Source organism: Podarcis muralis, chromosome Z, assembly GCF_964188315.1.
Source record: "Podarcis muralis chromosome Z, rPodMur119.hap1.1, whole genome shotgun sequence".
Taxonomy (NCBI): Eukaryota; Metazoa; Chordata; class Lepidosauria; order Squamata; family Lacertidae; genus Podarcis; species Podarcis muralis.
This window is the reverse complement of record NC_135673.1, coordinates 25,696,872-25,720,996: the sequence shown is the minus strand read 5'-3', so window position 1 is coordinate 25,720,996 and position 24,125 is coordinate 25,696,872. Positions and strand designations below refer to the sequence as shown.

The 24,125-nt window shown below is 42.1% G+C and overlaps 1 protein-coding gene across 3 annotated transcripts in view; it reads left to right on the top strand.

Annotated features, from left to right (window-relative positions):
* The window catches only part of COL4A5 (collagen type IV alpha 5 chain), a 136,170-nt gene extending 114,259 nt beyond the window's left edge, over positions 1 to 21,911 (top strand). For 2 of the 3 annotated variants that reach the window (XM_077922419.1, XM_077922420.1), the window contains 10 exons: positions 9,136 to 9,269; positions 9,393 to 9,465; positions 10,879 to 10,950; positions 13,832 to 13,960; positions 14,130 to 14,228; positions 15,933 to 16,145; positions 16,994 to 17,171; positions 17,955 to 18,069; positions 18,412 to 18,584; positions 20,561 to 21,911. In XM_077922419.1, the coding sequence (XP_077778545.1) occupies positions 9,136 to 9,269; positions 9,393 to 9,465; positions 10,879 to 10,950; positions 13,832 to 13,960; positions 14,130 to 14,228; positions 15,933 to 16,145; positions 16,994 to 17,171; positions 17,955 to 18,069; positions 18,412 to 18,584; positions 20,561 to 20,642 (1,268 nt within the window). In that variant the 3' untranslated portion in view covers positions 20,643 to 21,911. Of the gene's footprint in view, positions 1 to 2,665; positions 5,387 to 9,135; positions 9,270 to 9,392; positions 9,466 to 10,878; positions 10,951 to 13,831; positions 13,961 to 14,129; positions 14,229 to 15,932; positions 16,146 to 16,993; positions 17,172 to 17,954; positions 18,070 to 18,411; positions 18,585 to 20,560 lie in introns of those variants that run through there. The other variant, XM_077922421.1, reaches the window with a different exon arrangement.
* Positions 21,912 to 24,125: the final 2,214 nt, after the last annotated feature.

Sequence of the window (24,125 nt, the reverse complement as noted above, 5' to 3'; positions counted from 1 at the left end):
ACAAAAGAGCACCTTACTGATAACCTGTCTGCAAAATGTTGCCAACTTGAAATAAGCCTCCGCATGTCATCACGGCAATCATCCAGCCAAGCACCCAAATCAACTTTTAATTGCATCTGCCAAACATCCCTGCACCATGGTGCCACATGATAAAACAAATCCATCTTGTGCACAACAACATAATAATATGCACTGTCCGCAAGACCTATGGAAATCAAATCCATGTTAGCAGCACAGCATGATCAGAATTTATCATGGTTTCATTCATCTTCATGTCATGTATGCTCATCCATGCTCCATCACGTTCCACAACTCCCGACGGATATTCAATACACCCCTGCATCATCTTCATCGTTCTATGCCCTCTCGTCTTGTTTGCTGACCTGCCATGTACTAATTCTGGAACTGATAATTCCCATTTGATGGGTGAATGCCACTGAGCTGATATTGGGTGTCCAACAAAAATTTCTATCATGACTGGAACATTCTTTGGCAAAAGATGGGAAAGCTAATATATCTTCCATACTGTTTTCTGTGTCCACAAAATACTCCATTAAAACCGACAACAAGTGGAGCTGGCAAACCATGACCTAGTTGTTGCTGTAGCCATTGTCCATCATGGTTTTCTAAATGGCAGACAGGTGTGTGTTCTGTTACTTAGTAATTAAGCATTATTGGTTTATCATTAATTAATTACATGTATACCCCCATCTTTCCTCCCATGGTGGTGTACATGGTTCTCCTTCTCCACATTTTATTCTCACAACAACCCTGTGAGGTAAACAAGGCTGGGAGGCAGTGACTGGTCCAAGCCACCCAGTGAGCTTCATAGCTGAGTGAGAATTTGAACCCTGATCTCCCAAGTCCCTAGTCCAAAACTTCTATCCACTGTGCCACACTGGCTCTGTTTGACAAAGGTGCAAAAAACCCCCAATAGGATTTAGGTTTAAATAGATAGAATCCAGGACATTTTTATAAGCTGCTATGGCTCAAAAATGTCTGGGCAAAACCAGATGGAACCTCAGGAAACGGAAATGGGCAGAACAGAATGTGCAACAGTTGGGAGTCAGATTTGGGTGGGAATTACTTGTTTGCTAGCAGAAATTATTTATTAAAGATATTTTATCACCTGCCCTTCATAGGTACAGACACCAAGCCAGGGTACACAGCACAGAATAAAAACAAACAAATAAAGTACCTGAAAACAACACTGCAGCTTTAGCATTAATCATCCTGCAAAAGTTAACATGCCTGGACAAATAAACAAATCTTAACTTCGTGCCAGAATGTGACCAATCTTTGCATACATACAATCGTACCCGGAAGGGGAAATAGGGGTAAATCACCTCTGCCATTCCCCCACCACACTTTTTTGGGGGGACTTTGGGGACCTCAGCTCAGCTCGTTGAGCCAGGGTGGAGGACTTACGCTGGCATATCTCTGGCTGAGCTGGGAACCCCGGCTGAGCCCAGGCTCAACCAAAGATCCACCTATCTCAAGCTTCACTCATCCCAGCAGATCTTGAGTATTGCTCCCTTACTTCTAAAGGTGGGGGCACTTGGATAAGAGCCTCATGAACAGATCTTCGTTGATAGGCAAGTTCCTATGGATTCAGGAGGATTTGATTTACACTGGCGGAAAATGTTGTTTTCCTCACCACCACCTCCTTCCCCAAATGAGTATACATAATCCTGAGTAAAACAGATACAAGCCTAAATTGGTTTCACACTGAGAAGGAGAGAAGGAGCCTCTTTAGGTTGTGACTGATGGGAAAACACCAGTAGTGGCTCAGTGGCTTTGTTCCCACCATCTTGGTTTGTATTGCATGTGGACTGTACTGTACAACATGAAACATCCATCTCACTCCACCATGCATGTCCCAGTGTGGGTAGACCAAACTGTTATACTGTTCAAGTCAATCCACATTTTAGGACTCCTGAATGGGCAGGAATGGTTTAAATACTGTCTCTGTAACACTGGAGTGAGGGGTTGTTGGCCCTCCAGATGTTGCTGAACTACAACAATCAGCCCTAGCAAGCATGGCCATTGGCAAGGGATGATGGGAGTTGTAGTTAGCAACATCTGGAAGGACAAAGGTCCCCCACACTGCTGTAATATATTATCACAATGCAGTTGACCAGCGTAAGCATGTTTCTTGGACAAAGATCAATGGATGCATGGGAAATAATAATAATAATAATAATAATAATAATAATAATAATAATAATAATTTATTTATTTATACCCCGCCCATCTGGCTGGGTTTCCCCAGCCACTCTGGGCGGCTTCCAAAAAAAATTAAAATACTGTAATACATCAAACATTCTATTGATCTTCATTATAATTGTAGATAATTAGATGAGTTCTTGCAATTGATAACATAATTCAGTAAAGGACTTCCTTCAGTTCTTACATGGTCTTGCTTTTTGATGTGAGAATTCCTAATGTGTCATTTCATCCCATCCTGCAAAACTGAACTCTTTTTAGTTTAATCAGTTGTTTTAAAAATTCTATGGATTATAATAGTTTGGTCTATTCATAATATACAAGAAGGAATTTTAGATGGATCACTGTGAAAACGTTTAACTTATTGACATATCTAACCATATTGATGTTTCCCCATTCTAATGATGGCCTTGGTGAACTTTTGGTCCCCTCCTTCCAGGTGCCACAGGTTAGCTCATTAACTCCAGTGTGATAACTTTGCATGCCCTTGAATGTACTTCTTTGATGAAAACAAATGTCTCAGTCTGTAGGATGGGTATGCCAAGTCATTAACCTTACATAACAGTAATCAATTTTATATCCCACCTTTTCTCCAAAGAGCTCAAGGTGGCATACAAACTTCTCCGACTCTCTGCTTTATCCTCACTACAACTCTGTGAGGTTAGATAAGGCAAGAGACTGGCCCAAGTCACCCGGTGGGCTTCATGACTAAGTAGGGAGTCAAACCGAAGTCCTAGTTCAGCACTCTAACCACTACACTACACTCTCAGTCAGTGCAGGACTCTTATTGACAATTCTGCTACCCATGGAGATCATTGTCAGGGCTTGGGCAAATGTCTTGCAATGTTGATTCCAACTCAACATGTCACTTGAACATGAGGCCATATAACAATTTTCTGGGTTATTCTTGCAGCTTACAAGAATTGGAAGTCTGATTGAAAGGATAACAGCATCATTTGCCAAACATTTGCCGACATCATATCCATTATAGAACTAACCTGGCACTGAGCTAGTTTGGCATACTTTGTGTATGAGAAATTTATTTGGAACATATCCAGTGCTATACATGCATATCAAACTTAAAGCCTTTTGACAATTAAAATATTGTCTTGGTGGATTGTGTGTGGGTGTCATCCAGTGTTGGTCATATTCTGTGTAGACCCATTAACTAATGTTGGATATCACCCTGTTTTTTGTAATTTATGATAAGTATTTTTATAGATTTTTACTCCCAATTTTTCTATATACACATTTTCGGATCATGGCCTAGCAAACATCCCCTTTCCATTTTTTGACTTGGTTAATTCCAATGACATGTTGTTGGCACAAAAGCACTGCTCACATGGGCAGTGTAACCCAAGACCACTCACACAAGGTTGTGTGCTCCTATTATTGTTGCTATTATTACAATAATTAATCATTATTATTATTAATAATCATATTCTAACCCACCATCTCAAGGCGATTCACACATAAGACAACTGAAACCGTTAAAAACACAAAACAACAAATATATTTAAAACAAAACTAATTCCCTAACCAGTGGGCACTCATGGTAAAGACTCATTTATCCAGCTTAAGAAAGGTCTCCAGTTGTTTTTTAAAAAGTAGGTGCCTTTTGCTTCTTGACAGGAATGCTATTCCACAGAACAGGAGCAGCCACACTAAAAAGCTCTGCTCCGAGTTACTATAGAGCGGGCTTCTGAGATCTTTGAAAATGGCAGGACAAACTCTCCTTTTTTAGACTGGAAGAATGCAGATCCGCCATTTGCCAGTTCACCAAAGGCCACTGCCTACTGTTTCTTACACTTGGTGAGCAGGGTTTGTGCATAAGCTGGCTTCTGATATTTTACCAAAACCAAATTGTTGATGGTCAGAATTGATTCCTCACTTACCTACTAGATAGGATTTCACCATCTGGAATGGTTTTATGTTTTCTGCAGACTTCACTACCTCAGTGCACAGCCCTGACTGCAGATTTTTAAAATTAATTTACAAAATTAATTAAATATCACTGGTCTCTCTATGTATCCTTATTGTATTCTACTAGTTAATATCTTGCCTTGTGTAAACTGACTTACTATGATCCTCTGCTTTCCTGATATTCAACCTGTTACTATTTCATGAGGATTTTGCAGTGAAGCAGGATGCTAATATAAAAGAAAAAAGTTAAGACTATACCTTTTGCTGATCTGTAGCAAAGTGTGTTTTATCCCTCTGTACACTACTCCTGGATAAATTTCAGGACAGTGCCCAAACCATTGCTACTAAACAGGCGACTCAAAGTTATATTTCTATGGATCCCATAATATGTAGATCTCGTTTTAACATATTGTAGTTGAACTTATTTTATTTTACTAACCTTGTGTACCTTGTTTGTAACAGCCTTAGACTTTGGTCTTATACAGAGTTAAAGGTAAAGGTAAAGGTACCCCTGCCCGTACAGGCCAGTCTTGCCAGACTCTGGGGTTGTGCGCCCATCTCACTCAAGAGGCCGGGGGCCAGCGCTGTCCGGAGACACTTCCGGGTCACGTGGCCAGCGTGACATCGCTGCTCTGGCGAGCCAGAGCCGCACACGGAACGCCGTTTTTACCTTCCCGCTAGAAAGCGGTCCCTATTTATCTACTTGCACCCGGGGGTGCTTTCGAACTGCTAGGTTGGCAGGCGCTGGGACCGAGCAACGGGAGCGCACCCCGCCGCGGGGATTCGAACTGCCGACCTTTCGATCGGCAAGCCCTAGGCGCTGAGGCTTTTACCCACATCGCCACCCGCGTCCCTCTATACAGAGTTACCTAGAAGTAAATCCCATGGAACTCATTAGAAACTTACTTCAGAATAGACTTGCAAATGGCTGTGCTGTTTTTCCACAACCTTCTTCTCTGCTCTGATTTCACTGAACATTGTAGCTGTTCTGTTTTAATGTAGTGTTAGTCAGACCTCATTAAAATACTTCTAACACTGTTCCATAGAATAGGAATGACTTGGCATACACCTAAGTATTAGATGTGTTTGGATGAAGTCTTGAAAGTTTTGCTGTGATGGCTTTTAAAAAGCAAAACGTCTTCACCCCAGCCAAAAAACACTGTTTTAATTCCAGGCATTAAATTAATATAGCAACCATCTGTGGTTGAGTAAATCTACAATTAGACCTTAAAAAAAAGATAGTTGAGAAGCCATACTCAGTACTATAGTGCCCTGGTAGGGCAACATGGACCAACCATTGAAATTGTCCTTATTTAAAGCCATAGCAAAACTTCCATTCTATTATATTCTAAAATGTTTACATTAGCCTCATCTTTTGTTTAATATTAATATAATATGACTATCAAAGTATAAAGAGAATGAAAGAATGAGTGAGATAAAACTTACATATGCATATATAAACTCTGTTTTATAATTGAACGTTGCATGGAGTATGTATATTTTTGGAATATTTCACTGACATGTTCTGTGTTGAGGGCATAACAGAAGAAAAATGAATTTGTATCAGCAGGAACAACTGGAAATAATTTAAAAATTAATAGATGTACACAGCAAATAGGCCTTTGTGCTATTTTTAAAATTATTATTAATCTTATTATTAACTAAGTAATTAAATGATATTAATAAATGCTTATGGGTAGCTGGATACTGTTGAGTTGTATTCAGCTACAGTCATACCTCGGGTTGCGAACATGATCCATAGGGAAGGCACGTTCGCAACCCGCAGCACTGCGTCTGTGCACGTGCGTGATGCGATTTGGCACTTCTGGGCATGCACGTGACGTCATTTTGTGCTTCTGCGCGTGTGTGAGCGCCGAAACCTGGAAGTAACCCGTTCCGGTACTTTTGGGTTCGGCGCGGTCCACAACCCAAAAAGGCACAACCCACAGCGTTCGCAACCCAAGGTATGACTGTAAAACCATGAATATCTTTGAATATTAACAAATACAAAATATTAATAATTAACCAGTGTTCTGCTCATGAATGAGAAATTATTGGTGCTTATCCATTTAATTTTATATCGAGCCTTGCATTACTTTGCTTTTTTCCTCAAATTTCTAAATCATTTTGTTGCCCAGAAGCACTTTGGTGGTCCAAGAAGAGGCTGCTTCCCCTTACGATGCAAATGGAAAAATCACAGGCAAACTTATTTTAACCAGGTTGCCCTCTCATGCAGCACTGTCAGTGAAATGGTTGCAATAGTACTTGTCTTTGTTTATGTAGAACTAATAGATAGCAAGCCTCAGGCTGCATTATTAAAACCAGAACTTCAACAAAGTTTTAGATTCAGTGGCTTGCTTCACATTGGTCATAGCAGCCTAATCACCAGAATAAGTTGTATATCTATATATAAATTATGCTAAGTTATACACCCATATTTTTATTTATGTATACTGACCTGGGGGGCATTCTCCTTGTATGCATGTTTGCTGTGTTGTAAATACAAAATATGCTGGTGAAATGGTTTGCACTGTTTAGTATCAATATCTCTTCTGTACTACTTCTAACTAATAATCTTATTTTGCACCATGTGGTGTCTGCTATCCCCCCCTAACATCGATCATTGGGCTTTGGTGAACTCTGACCCTTCCAGGTCCTCCAGGTTAGATTCTTACCTTGGTCAGTTTGCTTAACTACATTGCATTGGTTGTTTAAAATGTTATTTTGATTGTAAATCAGAGAGTTGTTTATTGTTTCATGAACGAGCCTGGTGAAGTTTCATGCTCATGCACACACCACACACCACCTGTGCCTCAGCTTGGTTGTGAAGATGAAATTAAAAACTTTCCCCACCATTTTTTTGTTAAAAACAGTTTAGCATAACATCTAAAACCAGGCAACCTTGTGTTTGGACTTAACTATGTTTTCCTTTAAAATAAAACCAAGTTCAATACCCTGGTTTATTGTTGAAATAAACCGTAGTTAAGATTAACCACAGTTTAGGGTTTGGAAATAATGCTAAAGAGTGAATAATTGGAAATGGAAGTGAAAGCTTCTAAGGAGGAGAAGGAGGAGAAATGGTAATGCAAACACCACTAATTATTATGACTGAACCCTGCCAATGTTTTAAGAATTGTGATTAATCCCCTATAGCTGCACTTGTATCAACTAATGTGTCCTATATTGGTTCCTGGTTTTTCTTCAAAAACAGCTTTCCTGCTGACATGAATTCTGCAATAAACGTGAAGGCTAGGTTTTGGGGTTTAGTTTGTGCCCCTCCTCAGTCAGTATTACATGGTTAAGGAGATATTGGAATCTAAAAAGGCTTCTTAATAACAAGTAACTAATTAGCCAGTATTGCCAAAGAGAAAATTGCCAAGTCCCCACTAAATACCTTCCCCACTCCTCACAATCTATTTCATGTTTTTAATATATTGTCAATATGTAAATTCCACCTGATATGCTCTTCTACATATTTAAGTAAAGATATCTCTTACCTTTTTATAACTTTCATTTAAGATACAAACTACATTTTATATTTGAGGCTGCTACTACCTAATGATGATCTTGTATTTATCAATGTGGCTAAAATAATAAATTGAGAATCTCATTCCTACATCTTACATTCTCATGAAAAATTGTCCTGAGTTGTACAAAAACAGGAGAAGTCTACAATGGAATGTGTCCCTGTTTCTCGCAGTGTACCTGTTTTCTATACTGCTGAAGGTGTCATTTTACTTTCACCATGGTACCGTTCAATTCCCGTTCCTTTCAGCTGGACCCACAAGTGGTTTCTGCCCAATATAAGTTGTGAAAGTCCACAAAACACTGAAAAGTTTGCTTGCTTGAAAATGAAAATATCACCAAGAGCACCAGGATTCAGTCCCAATTCCCTCCACCTGTGAGATAGAAATGGAGAAGCTATGGCCCTCCAGATGTTGTTGGACCTAAACCTCACATCATCACTGATCATTGGCCACCCTGACTGGGGCTGATGGGAGTTGTAGTCCAACAACATCTGGAAGACGCCAGCTTCCTCACCCCTGCTGAAACGCCATACCTTTTCAGTGCTTTGTTTTAAGTTGACTGTGTAAAGAAAAACAAGATTTGAATTTGGGTGAATGGGTGTGATTATCAGAGGTGAGGCTAATAATCTGAAATGACTTCCTTGTGAAAACTCAAAATTGCAAGCCTATCTAGTACATGGCAGAAGATGGCAACAGAATCCCAAGACCCAACAGCCAGGTCCTTTCAGAGCTCCATCTTGAGCATGGAAATACATCTCCCTACAAACCTATGGAAGATGGCCCTTTAGCAGAGGCCATACCAGAGCTCAGAAAGTCCATTTTTAAAAGGATTTAGTTCTTGCTCAATAGGGATCAAATTCCAGATCACATTCATGCATTTCCAAAGCAAACTAGTTCAGTTCACAGTTCATCCTGGGAGTGGGGTGTGTGGATTCCAGGCTTCAGAATGTTCCAAGTTGCTATGCTGAAGTATATAATATACTTAAGAAGACATAAGAAAACAGCAAAATACACAAACACAATGGAATATGAATTGTTTAGTATATTTCCTGCAAGAATTACATCCTTTAAGCTTAAAGGCCGAAAGTGTCTAAAGTGCAGAAAATCACTTGAATGAACTTGAAGATGAGCTAGAAATCATTTTCTACCCCATAACAAACTTTATTCACATTCAGTTCACCCAGAAATTATGGGAACTACTTTCAGGTGTATTTATTTGTTTTGTTTGTTTTCTATACCACCCTTCATCTGAGAATCACAAGGCAGTTTGTGATACAAAACATAACATAGTAACAAACAAAAACAATAACCATGTAGCGCAGAGGTTTTTGAGTTAATTCAGAGAACATTACTAAACCGAACGAGTTCATTCCAAGCACTCGCCCTCATTGATAACAGAGGTGACTCGCAAGGGGACCAAGTCATTCTAACCCAAGAACTTGTGTTTTGCAATATCAAGGTCTTCCTGGTTCAGAAGGCCCCCGTGGACCCCCCGGAACTGGAGGAGTAAGAGGAGAAAAGGGAAACCCTGGCCAGCCAGGTCAGCCCGGAGCGCCTGGTTTGAAAGGAGACCAAGGACTACCTGGACGCCCGGTGAGTGCTTGGAAAGGGAGAAATGTTTGTTTCTAAAGCAGCAGTTGGTTTTGGATGAAAGAGATTTAGGCTGCAGTACTATACACACCTATGAAAGTAATAACCACAACTGTGTTGTCCTAGGGTGATCCTGGTCGTCCTGGTCTGAATGGAATGAAAGGAGATCCTGGTGTTCCAGGAGTTCCAGGATTCCCAGGTACGTTAAAGGCAATTCTGGAGGGCCTCTTCCAAGCTAAAACCATGTGCCCCCTCACTGATAGTTTTAAACAGCCAAGAGGGTCAAAGGTCCAGAGTTTGCAAGCACCTTGTCTGCACATCTTTGGGGCTTACCAACTGAAACTCATCCCACACAACAAGACTAGACTGTGCTCTGGACAGATTCATCTGCTGTAATAGCAGAGTCCAGATCCTGGTGGATGCATGCAGTTTATGCTTAAAATGCTTTACAACAAGCTGCTGTTATAGATATTAAAATACTGAAATTAGTTTAGATCGACTTCAGCATAAAGCAACAATAATCTATGAGGTTGTGGGCCCACCTTGTGAACATGGCGCATCATGTAGGAACCTGGAGCAGGGCCTTCTTAGTGGTGGAGCCCTTGTTGTGGGACTTGGTTCCCATGAAGACGTGGGTCACCACCACAATGATGAGCTTCCACCACCTGAGTCAAAATGCTGTTTCGAATCATGTAGAAAAAATGAACAAGGTAACCAACACTGCAACCACCAGAGCATGTTAAAATAAAATAAAAGCTTTTGACAATAAAACTGTCTTATCCTATAACTTGGGGAGCCCACATGGTGCCATCCAAATGTTGTTGGACTACAACTCCCATCATCACTGAGCATTGGTCATGCTAATCGGAAGTTGGAGTCAGTCCAACAAGATCAGGAAAACATAGTGTTGCCTACTTCTGGGTCTAATTGGTAAGCGTTGAACCTGCTGAGGGAGGCAATTGTAGAAATGAAGCACCAGTACTAAGAAAGCTCCCCCAACAGCTACTTCCAAAGCAGATCCTAAATTGTGGGAAGATTCTTCAGTTGGGAGATGGCTACAGTGCATCTGATACCCATGTCCCATTTAGGGAGGGGATGGGAAAGCTTTTCAGCTCAAAGTGGGAGGCATTCTTTTCTGGGCAGCCTTCTGAGGGCCACATAGTAATGGTGGATGTGGCCAGAGGAGAAAGTGGGCAGAGCAATGAATGTATGTTCTACCTCTGTACAGTCGGCTAGTTTCTACACCTGCACCCACCTCTATCCTTAATCCAGAGAAGCAAAAAGCATTATCAGAGTTCAACAATACCTTCCAACCAGGCGAAACTCTTGGGGTGTAAGCAGAGCCAGTGAGGGGTTCGGTCTAGGGAGAGTTCTAAGGGCTGAATAGGCCTTGGACAGCCAAATTTGGCCCCTGGACCTGAGGGTCCCCACCCCAATTTCGGCCTTTACAGGTAAATGATGCCATAAATGTTGCAGGTAAAAATTATGTCCTTTGAGCTAAAGAAACAGATATCTGGGGCAGGAGATAGAGTTGCTTCATGCAGTGCTAATGCTGCTAAAGATCATTCAATTCCACTGGGTTATCATTAACTGCACAGCTTTTGCCTTTCAGGCATGAAGGGGCCCCTTGGACCTTCAGGACCACCAGGCCTTGGAGGAGACCCTGGACTCCCTGGATCTCCAGGTAGGAACTGTGTTTTTGTGTGTGGCTGAACCAGAATAGAAAACGAACTGTGAGACCTTGTTTTGACCAGGGCAGGGATGTTTATTGGAGAAGATTGGTCTGCTGCATTGCTTCTGCTTTAAAGAGTATAGTAACTGGGCCATCAAAGCTGCTGCCACCACCCAGCATTTTGAAAACTCATATACAAGGAAGCTGCTGGAAAGTTGCTGAAGGCTCCCCTCTCAGAAAGTAGGGAAGCCAACATGAGAAGCTGGATTACAGATCATAGTTTGTTTGGGGTGGACCAAACCCTAGTAACAGATTCAGATGTAAAGTTAAGTCAGAGATTGTGGTTTGTTTCTCCCAGCGTGTATCACAGAATCATAGTACAGTGGTTCCTCGGGGTACAGATGCTTCAGATTACAGACGCTTCAGGTTACAGACTCTGCTAACCCAGAAATAGTACCTCGGGTTAAGAACTTTGCTTCAGGATGAGAACAGAAATTGCGCAGCAGTGGCAGCGGGAGGCCCCATTAGCTAAAGTGGTACCTCAGGTTAAGAACAGTTTCAGGTTAAGAACAGTCCTCCAGAACGAATTAAGTTCTTAATCCAAGGTACCACTGTATTGTAGAGTTGGAAAGGACCCTGAGGATATTCAAGCCAACTCTTGCTATGCAGGAACACAACTAAAGCATCCATGACAGATGGCCATCCAACCCCTGCTTTAGGACTACCAATGATTGAGAGTCCACCCACTTTTTAAGAGGTCAAACAGTTCTTACAATCAGAAAGTTCTTCCTGATGTTTAGTTGGAATCTCCTTTCTTATAACTTGAAGTCGTTGCTTTGGGTCCTATAAACCCTGGAACAGCACGAAACAACTTGCTCCATCTGTGACAGATATTTGAAAGATGACTATCATATCATTCTGAGCTTTGGCCTACCTGATCTTCTCCCAGCAACTGTTGGCTAAGTGTGTATACTCTTCCTTCATGATTCCCCCTTTCTTCCATTTCTTACAATGCCCTTCTTAAATCTCAGCTCATCTGTAAGTTCCTTGTGCAGTCGCACCAGTTTCTTTAAATGCCTCCCACTTTTCTTTCTAGTTGGAATCATAGGGACTTCTAATGAAAGCCTGATTCACTTGTGCATTATAAATCATAGTTGATAGCTTCATGTGACATGCAAATACAGCCACAGAATCATAGAGTCGGTGGGGGCTTTAGGTCTTCTAGTTTAACCTGTTTGATACAGGAAACCCAGAGCTAGAGCTTCCCCCACATTCTTGAAGACTTCCACTGAAGACCTACCACTCCACTAAGTTATTGGTTCCATTGTCAAACTGCTCTTAAAATCAAAAAGTTGCTGTTACCATTGATCTGAAATCTACCTGACAGCTTAAGTTCATAAGATATGGTCCTGCCCCCTGGGGCGGGAGTGAGCAAGCCTTTGATCTTTTTGAGTGCTCTTTGGGTATTTGAGTATTTTGAGAAAGTTATCATGTCTCCTCTAAGTCTTCTGCAGGCTAAGCAGCATACTCAGTGTGTTCAATATTTCTGCTTAGGGTTTGTTTTCCATACTTCTGACAATTTTCATTGCCCTCCTCTGAACCCATTCCAGTCTGACTATATTCGCCTTTAAGTGAGGATGTTGCAAAGATCACTTAATTTACTTTATTAGCCTTCTGCTTGTGTTGAACAGAAGCATTATAGGAGGACTATGATCCTCTAGAGGTTTTAAAACTCCAGCACCCATCAGCCTCAGCCCAGCATGACCAGTGGTTAGGAATGATGGGAGTTGTGGTCTAGCAACATCTGAAAGGCCACAGGTTCCCTCTCCCTGTACTATATGGATACATCTCTTGAGCCATATTCAAAATACAAATAAGATCATAAGAAGGGCCTGTTGGATGAGGATAATGGAGTTCAGTAGCCTGTTCTCACAGTGGCCAACTAGATGCCTATGGGAAGCCCCAAGTAGGACATGAGCCCAAGAGCCTTCTCCCCTCCTGTGGTTTCCAGCAAATGGCATTCAGAAGCATTGCTTCCTCCAACTGTGGAAGCGGAGCATAGCCATCGTGGCTAGTAGCCATCAACAGCCCTATCCTCTATGAATTTGTCTAATCCTCTTTTAAATACATTCAGTTGGTGACCATCACTGCTTCCTGTGGGAGCAAGTTCTATAGTTGAACTATGTACTATGTGAAAAATACTTTCTTTTATCCATTCTGAATCTTGCAACATTCAGTTTCATTGTCCATGAGTTCTGGTGTTATGAGAGAGAAAAGCTGTTCTCTAGCTACATTTTCCATACCATGCATAATAATGTTATAAATGTCTATCATGTGCCACGTCTTCAACTTTTCTCAAGCAAACATCAATCAAGAAGAAGGGGGGGAGGGATCTACCAAGTTATGCAAAGTTTTAGCATAGTAAAGGCATAGGAGAAAGGGGCAGATTTTCTACCAGGTCCAGATCAGGCTGAATTTCACTGTCATTGAGTCCAGTTTGGAGAAAAGGTTTTTCTCTGTCCTTTGTTCTGAATGTCAGGTGCCTTTGAGTCTCTCTTGTATGCTGTAAAAAAAGTGAAAAGACAAAAGCCCTTTGTGTCACAAATCAAAAGTCTCCTATGGGGTCAGAATGACTTGTCTGCTCCAGTGTAGGGCATATCTCAGAAAGTCTTTGAACCTTTGAAGCAAAGTTGGTCACACTTTGAATGGTTTCAGTCTGATCCAACAGAAGGATTGCTGGGCCCCTGATGGACCTAATCAATTTCCCTTTTGTGGGATGTGCATGTGCAAATGTTTTCCCTTGTGGGATGCACCCCTCTCCCCTAATGAATCATTAAGAGGAAGACCAGTTAGTGATGTAAAAACTGAAAACTGCTTTTGCTTTGTCCTCCAGGTCCTCCAGGGATACCTGGTCCAGCTGGACAAACAATTATTGTAAAAGGTGACCCAGGCCCACCAGGTCCTCCAGGGCAGCCTGGAATGAAAGGTCTACCTGGGCTATCAGGCCCTCCAGGATTACCAGGTAAATTTCTCATTCGGAGACATAAGAAACTCAGATAAAACAGACAATTGCATAGCTTAACATTTGGCCAGCTCCCAGGATTAAATAAACCATGATACTATAGTTGCTGACTGCTTAGGCATATTTGCAGACATTTTACTACAATGTGTTTGTGCATACACATATCTAGGCCCAATTGGTCTTCCTGGTGATCCTGGACGAGATGGGCTTCCTGGATTTGATGGACCAGGAGGACGTAAAGGAGAGAGAGGACTTCCAGGTCAACAAGGTATGGTAAGCGCTCCATCCATGTTGAAGAGAATTTCAGTGAGAGGGTGGCGACAGGTGCATGGTGTGTGGAGCAATCTGATTTGCCTGAGTATCAATTGCCATAGTCTTAAGGAACAGGGTATCTTAAAATTTTCTTTTGTTTAGGTTGGTGGGTTTAAAGGTTTGCTTGCTTGCTTGTTTGCTTGTTTACATCATGATTCCTCCTCCCTGCATTATCAGAGCAACCTTGTGAGGTAGGCAATGCTGAGGGTCACTGGCCCTAGTTCACCCAATGAGCTTCATGGCTGAGTGGGAACTTGTGGGTGAATGCATATGGATAAATTTAAGTGAATAATCTCCAGATGACTTTTGCTGCAGCATTTTGTGGTTACTGTGCACTCTAAGGTACATGTGCTGGAGGGGAGGAACTTGCCCCAATTTTGCTTAGAAGTAGGTGGGGATAAGAAGCACTGTGTGCAAAGGAGGAGGTTCCATCAAGACTGCAGAGTAAGAAGCAACATGTCTTTAGAACAGCTGCTTGAGGGGAAGGTGATAATGTGCATGAACTGGACATAGGAAATGTAGTTTGGTACCAAACTGTGAAAGTACAGTAGCTGAACCCTAAACAGGCGGATTTTGAATTCAGCTGAATTTTTCAGTTGAAAAGCACAAGACGATGTGGAGTGAAGGGAACAAATTATAAGCACATTCACCTTCTTCTGAGTCAGTGGCTCTCTCTTTCTCTCCCTCTATTTTATTGCAGATAAAATAATGTATATATCACCTTCCCATTCTGGACAGTAGGTTGCATCCAATAAAATTACACTGAGAGTAGCCAAATTGAAATCAATGGGCATACATTAGCCATGTCTGTTTTCAGAGAGTCTGCTCTGAGAAGGACTGGCAGGTGCAGGGCACTTTACAACAGTTCTAAGGCAAAGGCCAAAACGAGAACAATAGTAAAACCAGATATGGATCATGGCCAAACTTGGCCCTCCAGCTGTTTTGGGAGAACAACTCCTATCATCCCTAGCTAACAGGATCAGTGGTCAGGGATGATGGGAATTGTTGTCCCAAAACAGCTGGAGGGCCAAGTTTGGCCATCACTGATAGATGAACCAATCCAACTGAAAACCAGAGCCCAGCATGTCAGATGCCTGCCTAAATATATTATTGGCTAGGCGGTGAAAAGCACAGAGAGTAGTTAGGGAGTTCCATAGCCTAGGTGCAACCAGAGAAACCATGGTTTGGCTAATCTTGCCTTACCCACCACTAGGACATGAAGAAAAGCCTCCTCAGCAGAACCTCCATATCTGCACGATACATTTAAAACACTATGATGCTGCTTAGGAAGTCATGGTTTCCCCCAAAGGATCCTGGGAATTGTAGTTTGCTAAAGGTGCCAAGAGTTGTTTGAAGGCCCCCTATTCCCTTCCAGAGCTACAATTCAGAATTATTTAGGGCACTCTGGTGCTCTGTGAGGGGACAAGGGGCCTTCTAATAACTCTCAGATCCCTTAACAAACTACAATTCCCAGACCCTTTTCGGGAAGCCAAGCCTGCTTAAAGTCAAATGATATAGTGGAGATTCAGCCTATCTCTACTGTTTGACATTTGTTTCAGAGGAGCCACACTTACTTCTGTGTGGCATGCCTTTGCTTTATTATACATCTTTACATCTTTCTCAGGGGAATTAATCTGTTTTGTTTGTCCTGCATAAACAGGTCAACGAGGCTCGCAGGGGCCCCCTGGTCCAGATGGACTTCAGGGCCCTCCTGGTCTTCCTGGGCCTGCTTCAGTTGCTCATGGATTCCTCATAACTCGCCACAGCCAGACAACAGACACGCCCTTCTGCCCACAAGGAACCACCCAGATTTACAATGGATTTTCTCTTCTCTACGTGCAGGGGAACGAGAGAGCCCATGGGCAGGACTTGGGTGAGACATAGTCTTTGCTGGGAATGTGATTGATTCGTTGATTCAGTTTGTTCATGCACCACCTTTTCAGAGTACCCAAAGCGGCTTACAACAGGCACCCACTTACTATCAAATGCAAAACTTTGGAGTGTGTGTGTGTGTGTGTGTGTAGGCAGTAGAATCCTAGAACTGTAGAGATGGAAAGGAGCCCAAGGGTCATCTGGTCCAGCCCCCACTGAAGCATCCACGACATGTGGCTATCCAAAGCAACAAAGAAGGCAGAAACCAGCAATTTAGCAAAGAATGAATTTAATGTTACAAAACAAATCATATGGACTTAGGGCCCAGCCACACTTTTGTTTGTCCCATGATTTCAAGTCGCCATTCCAACAGGTGTTTCTTTCTGTTCTGCCGCTTTCCCCCGGGGAAACCCGCAGCTTACTGCACAATTGGAACAAATGTCAATCCACAGGAAACCTGATTGAAGCACTATGAATCCCACTTTACAGATGGCAAACTGAGGCTGGGATTTGCCTGTAGCCACAAAGTAAATCCATGGCAGAGGAGGGGGTCACAAAAGTCAAATACATAATCCTTTAGGCCTGCACTGCATCTTCTGGACCATCTTCTGCATGGTGCACTTAAGGCTGCCTTTTCCAACCTAGGGTTCTGAGAAGTTGCTGGACTACATATCCCATTAGCCTCATACAGCATGTGTAACAGTTGGGGTTGGTGGGAGGTGCAGTCCAGCAACATCTTGGGACCAAGGATGGGGGAAGCTGGGTTAGGCATTATATAAAGACCTTCTACAGTGGGGAAGATTCCCCCCACCCCCTCATGCCTATAAAATTGTGTCTCTTGTTTGCCAGGCACTGCTGGAAGCTGCCTCCGCCGTTTCAGCACCATGCCCTTCATGTTCTGCAACATCAACAATGTCTGTAATTTTGCATCTCGGAACGACTATTCCTACTGGCTCTCCACCCCTGAGCCAATGCCAATGAGCATGGAGCCTTTAACCGGAAAGAACATCCAACCCTTCATTAGCCGGTGAGGCAGAAAGTGGGATTCAGATCCAAACACACAGAGAAAATGCATGTTCTTTCTGTCTTTTAGTTGCTTTCCTCAAATAGCTGTCTAGATGAAGATGTTGCTGCATAAAGCTATATAAAACATTATGGAGCTGTATATTTATGTATGAGGGCTTGTTAATATGGGATGGGTACAGACTGATGGGCAGGAGATTCAAGACAGACAAAAGAAAGGTCTTCCTCACGCCACATTCAATTAACGTGTAGGGTCAAACTATGGAGTGGGTATTGTTTTGACATTATGCTTTGTGGTTTTGTATTGTAAACCACCCTGTGATCTTTGGATGAAGGGTGGTATAGAAACTTAATAAATAATAATAAGTCCACAATAAGTAGCTTAGAGATTAATTTGTGGTACTTATGCGCCACCCATTATCCGTGCGCACTGGGCAGCTGCTGCAAATTAAAATCAATAAAATAGAACCAGCAGTCAGTTGAAACAATCCAGAAACTGCACTGTCACTCAGAGTTAGCATAAAGGCATATGAAGCAAAAAGGAGGTTGAGGAGAAGCCTACCCATTGCTGTTAGCCACAACATAGAACCTCCATGTTCAGTGGCAGTATTCCAGCTGCTGGGTAGCAACAGCGGGAGAGGGTTATTGCCTTCATGCCCTGCTTTTGGGCTTTGTAGGAACTTCTAACTGGTTACAGTGAGACACAAGGCACTGAACTAGATGGGATTTTTAATCTGATTCAGCAGGTCTTTTAACACTGTTCCTTCTCCAATATTTCCCCCATCAGCTGCACTGTCTGTGAAGCTCCTGCCATGGTTATAGCGATCCACAGCCAGACCATTCAAATCCCACCTTGTCCACAAGGCTGGAACTCTCTATGGATTGGTTATTCTTTTATGATGGTATGTACCTTCACTGAAAGTTTCCATAATAATGTCCCAAGCTCTCTTCATTAGTTTGGGACAAATGCATGTGAGCTTAAAGAGGGGAGGGGGGCAGGAGCCATGTTCAAACCCGACCCACCAATATCCCTCTGCACCCCAGGCAAACCATGTAACACTGAGCCCAAACCATGGTTTAGCTTCTGGTAGCATGGCTGCAGCAGGAGCTACCGCAAAGCAAAAGTGACCACAGTTTTCTCCCTGTGCACCAGCACATTTGCTTGTCTATGGTAAGCCATAGTTTGACTTAGCATTAAGTGTGAATGAGGCCAATTAAACTGACCTTGCTGCTTTATTTTTTAGCATACCAGTGCCGGGGCAGAGGGATCTGGACAGGCATTGGCCTCTCCTGGTTCCTGCCTGGAAGAATTCCGTTCCGCTCCTTTCATTGAGTGTCATGGTCGAGGGACCTGCAACTATTATGCTAATTCATACAGTTTCTGGCTGGCAACTGTGGAAGTGGCAGAAATGTTTAGGTGAGTGTATCCCACATTGACTAATGTATATATATTTGGCAAGTTTTTTGTTCGGTATGCATCTGGACACCTCATATGATATCTTGATGGTTCCTGAGATCAAGGAGCAGGGTTTTGTCAAGGTTACTATTGGACGCCATTTTGAATCACAGCCTCTAAGCTTGTCAATTTTAAAAAATTGCTTACAAATAGAAGCAGACAAAATAATGAGTCTTAGCAGATGCAACAAACAAAACAACATAGGGGTTAATTCCAGATAAACAATACTTAAACATGTAAACTTATAAAGTTTAAGTCAGATCTAACTAGGATTGCCATATATGTCCTCTTTTTCCAGGATACTTCCTCTTTTTCATGGGTATGTAAAATGAAAGTCGTCATAGCAATCCATAGTTAAAAGTAGAAGTCAGCAAATGTGTCCTCTTTTTTGCTTTTCAAAATATGGCAACCCTAAACCACACCAGCCTGTAATCTAATACAGAAAGTTATTTCACTACATACAGGTATAATTAACTATTACTTTATGTTAATTATATGTAAGGTTCACAGTCTAGGCATAATCCTTCCCTAAGTACAGTAGAGACAATGCCTACATGTGTAAGGATTCCATTAAGACAGAATGAGCCAATCTAGTGCCCTCCATATATTATTGAACTCCAACTCCCATCAGCCCTGGTCAGCTTGGTCTATGGTCAGAAGTTACTGTAAACTAGAAATATAGCTAAAAGCTTGGTGCACCTGTCAAAGCAAAACCCCATTCTGCACAACCATAGCATGCATTTAGGACTAGGAAATAACCTAAACCTACATCAGGGGTGGGAAATGTGTCATCTTCCAGATGATGTTGGACTACAACTCCCATCAGCCCCAGCCAGCATGGCTAATGGACAAGGATGATGGGAGTTGCAGTCAAACAACCTCTGGAGGGCACCGCATTGGCTACCCCTGGACAGGACATAATCATCCTGCCAGATTATTAAAAGAATCCTCAGAGGTCCATCTGAGTCAATCCACCACAGAGATGAGGTGTGTGGTATCCTAACATAGGGCCTTTTTGTGATGGCACCCCAATCACCTGAATTATAGAATGTGCTCTCAGGAGCAGGCCTCACCTGGTGTTGTGCCTGTTCTCTTTTTGGCAGCTGGTGAATATTTCCTTAAAAACAACAACAACAATAATAACTGCCCCTTACCTTTACAACTTTTAGTCTCCTTTTGAACTAAAATCTTTTACTTAGTTTTTATGCTGAGGTTTTTTGCACTGCATTTCTCTTGATTCTTTTATTTGGGTTTTATTTTGGTTTTAATCTTGTGAACCTCTAGGGGCATCTTTTTTTTTTCTTTTTAATGAAGAACAGGTTCTTAAAACATTGTGATAAATAAAATCTCCCACCTGCCCAGCTTTGGCCATGCACACAGTCACTGTACCAGAGTCGTTTATAAAATGTGGTCATTCACACGCTTCCTCTACCCCCATCTGGCTTGTTCTCTCCACCCATTCCACTCCCAACATCTCCAGTTAAAGAGGTCTTAGAAGGCCTTCTATCTCAGAGAGAGACTCTGAAAACCTACTGCCAGCTGCAGCTGGAAGAGCCAGTGACCCTCCCACTCAGCTGTGACTTCATCCAGCCATAGGAAACATAGGTGGCTGCTTTAAATGTAGTCAGATGCATTGGTCCATCCAGCTCAGTGTTCTAATCAGTGACTGACAGTGGCATTCCAGGGAGGGAGTTTCTCCCAGCCCTACCTGGAGATTGGGCCTGGGAACTTCTGCATGCAATGCAGATGTTCTACAACCAAGCTAAGGCTTCTTTTCCAGACACACAGCTCAGCTTGCCTCGCAGGGCTGCTGAGAGCATAGAATAGCAGGTTGGGAGGGATCTTGAATGCCACCTTAAGATTCTTGGAGGAAGGTTGGTATAGAGATGTAACCATGGTATCTAACTTCATGTGTCCTCTGCATTTCTGTTGACCAGTAAACCTCAGTCGGAGACTCTGAAAGCTGGAGACCTGAGGACGCGCATTAGTCGATGCCAAGTTTGTATGAAGAGGACGTAATGCCTCAACGGAGAAATCTAACGGTGCACTTCCTTTAGATATACACTTCCTTTAGATATAACAATGGTGCTATTGTGCAGAAGAAGAAGACGAAGACGAAGAAGAAGAGAAAATTCTGATTATGCAGATTCCGGTGTGCCTCTCCTCAAGTGCCATCCCAAAGGTGTTCTTCTGGTGCATTTTTTGTGTGTGTGTCAAGGAAGAGAACTGACCTCTTGCAAAATATTGGAGACACCTGGGGTCACTAAGGATCAGAAGGTGAAGTTACCACTTCTCCCACCCCAAAGGCCAAGAGGGCCCGCTTTGAAAATTCATCCCAGAGGAAAAGCAGAAACTACAATCTTACAATGCACTGTGATGGTTCAAAAGAGCAGACTGCTCATTTTGAGAAGCCCAAAGTTCATGGTGCTACTAACCCTACTGTACCCCAGGTTTTTAATATGAAATGTTTAAGCTTATTTTTTTTCCTTTGTAAGTAATGAAATGTGTATATTGTGTAAGCACATTTTTTAAGTTTTCAACTTCTTAATCATTTAGACACAAAGCAGCCTAAAATCACTGACTTCACCAGAGTAAACCAAAACCTATATATAAATATATATGTTAAAAATACTCACATAAAGCAGAAAGCAATATTGTATAGGCAATAAGTGACGAGAGGATCTATTTTTGTCGTGCAGCAAACTACTACTGAGTTTTAAAGGTTTATTTTCTTCTCTGAGTTCTGGGCATATTTTATTTAGGAAAAGGTATAATAATGCTATAGCCATAATTGTTTTTAATCGGGGCTGTTGATGTCTATATTGTATGCCACACTCTTGATGATTTATCTGTCCTTAAGAAGCAAAAGAAAAAAAGAAAAACCCACATTTTAAAGGGTTTTATTTTTGCATATTCTGTGAAATATTTTAAATGCTCAGCCAATCTGGTGCTTTGCAGATGTTCCAGACTACAACTCCCATCATCCCTAGCAAATGACCATGTTGACTGGGGCTTATGGAAGTTGTAGTCCAAAACTTCTGGAGGGCACAAGATTAGGGAAGGCTGCTATTTTCTTCTATTAAAAAAAATCATATTCATATAGTAATAACTTACATTGGTTCAGCTAACTACCCCTTGGAAAATATGCAGAAAACACAAATGTATAAATATTATTCATGCACAAACAAATCCACTTTTTTTAGCTATGGTGTCTTATTTTATGCAGAGTAACTGTACACTTTGAAAAACCCTTTTGACTGAAATAAAGTGAAAACTGGTAATAATTGACCTTTTCATACCTGCATGTCAGTTATTTAGGGAGTCTCTTTAAGGGGATCCCTACAAGTTAGCCATTCTTCTAACAACAGTGTATAAACATACCAATCCTTCTTGAATGGTTAGGGTTAGGTTTATTAAATTTATATATTGCTTCCTCCTATTATTTATTCAGTTTATATCCCATTCTTCCTCCCAAAGGAACCCTGGGCAGCAAACACATCAAAAACATTCTAAAAATAGCTTAAAACAATCACATTGTCTTAGGCAATGATTTCATGGTTACCAGGATCAGTATATTTCAGACATCAAATGCCTGGGTATAAACAGGAAAAGTTTCAGATTCTTCCTGAAAGTGAGCAATAAAGGAGACCGAAGACTCTCACAAGGAAAAGTCCAAAAGCAATTTGCAAGCAGAGTAAACATACAATTCATCACCATCATCAGATTTATTAATTGCCTTTTAAACAACTGTCTCAATGCAATTTATGCATAAACTTATAAGTGAAGATATATGTATATATAAGTAATTTTAGGATATGATAACTGAGGGGAATTTTGTATATGTGTAAGAGCTGGGATCAAATCGCTCCATTTTTTCTCAGAAAATGTGCAAGTTGAGAAAATTGCAAGTATTTCTCCAGTTTTCGTTTACAATGAGAAGGGTTTCACTTTTTTACCCCATTCTTTAGGCACAGATGACCTTATAAGGACACACAATACTTGACTGGAAAATAAAACCTGCTTATCTTGTCCTGGCAGAGCTTCCTGGGATCAGGCAATCCATCTCTGCTGCTAGAGGGGTCAAAGTGCAATTCCTATGGAAGACTGGGCAGCAGCAACAGCAGCAGGCATGAGCCTAGGCCCTAGGAGAGAAATCTGCACTGGTCTAATTCAGGGATGGGGAACCTGTGGATCTTCAGGTGTTGTTGCCTCCAACTCCCATCAACAACATCAGGAGGGCCGCAGCATGTTCCCCATCCCTGGGATTTCTCATAAGTCTACTCTTTCTCCTTGTGGTTTCCTTAGCCAGCTCGGGAAAGTGTCAGAAGTTGGTGATCCTCAGCCAAGCCAGATGTGTGTCTTCAGCTGCTAGAATAAGATCATAGAATCATAGAATCATAGAGTTGGAAGAGACCACAAGGGCCATCGAGTCCAACCCCCTGCCAAGCAGGAAACACCATCAGAGCACTCCTGACATATGGTTGTCAAGCCTCTGCTTAAAGACCTCCAAAGACGGAGACTCCACCACACTCCTTGGCAGCAAATTCCACTGTCGAACAGCTCTTACTGTCAGGAAGTTCTTCCTAATGTTTAGGTGGAATCTTCTTTCTTGTAGTTTGGATCCATTGCTCCGTGTCCGCTTCTCTGGAGCAGCAGAAAACAACCTTTCTCCCTCCTTTTATATATTTGAACATGGCTATCATATCACCCCTTAACCTCCTCTTCTCCAGGCTAAACATGCCCAGCTCCCTTAGCCGTTCCTCATAAGGCATCCTTTCCAGGCCTTTGACCATTTTGGTTGCCCTCCTCTGGACACGTTCCATTTTGTCAGTGTCCTTCTTGAACTGTGGTGCCCAGAACTGGACACAGTACTCCAGGTGAGGTCTGACCAGAGCAGAATACAGTGGCACTATTACTTCCCTTGATCTAGATGCTATACTCCTATTGATGAGGCCCAGAATTGCATTGGCTTTTTTAGCTGCCGCGTCACACTGTTGGCTCATGTCAAGTTTGTGGTCAACCAAGATGATTTTGCCCACCACGTCAGCTCCCTGTTTTAATCAGGAATCAGTAATTTAATATTGTGTGTGAGTTCTCCTCCTCACACCCAAAATGAAGTGTGCTAGGGTTTACTTGTGCAACAGCACTCTCCAAAAAGGAAATGTGTTACCAAAAAGAAGACACACTACATAGCTAAACTATGGAACCCCTTCCCACAGGAGACAGCGATGGCTACCAACTCAGAATTCATGGAGGACAAGGCTACTGGTGGTTAATAGATGTGATGGCTATATTCTACTTCCAGTGTCAAGGTGCCTCTGAATGCCAGTTGCTATTAGTCACAATTGCAGAGGGTGTTGTTGCTCTCAGGTTCTTGTCAGCTTTCCATATTGGGCATCTGGTTGGCTCCTACAAGAACAGAATGCTTGGACTAGATGGGCCATTGGCTTGATCCAGCAGCCTCTTCTTAAGAGCTTACATAATTTTTCAGAGGTGCCTCCC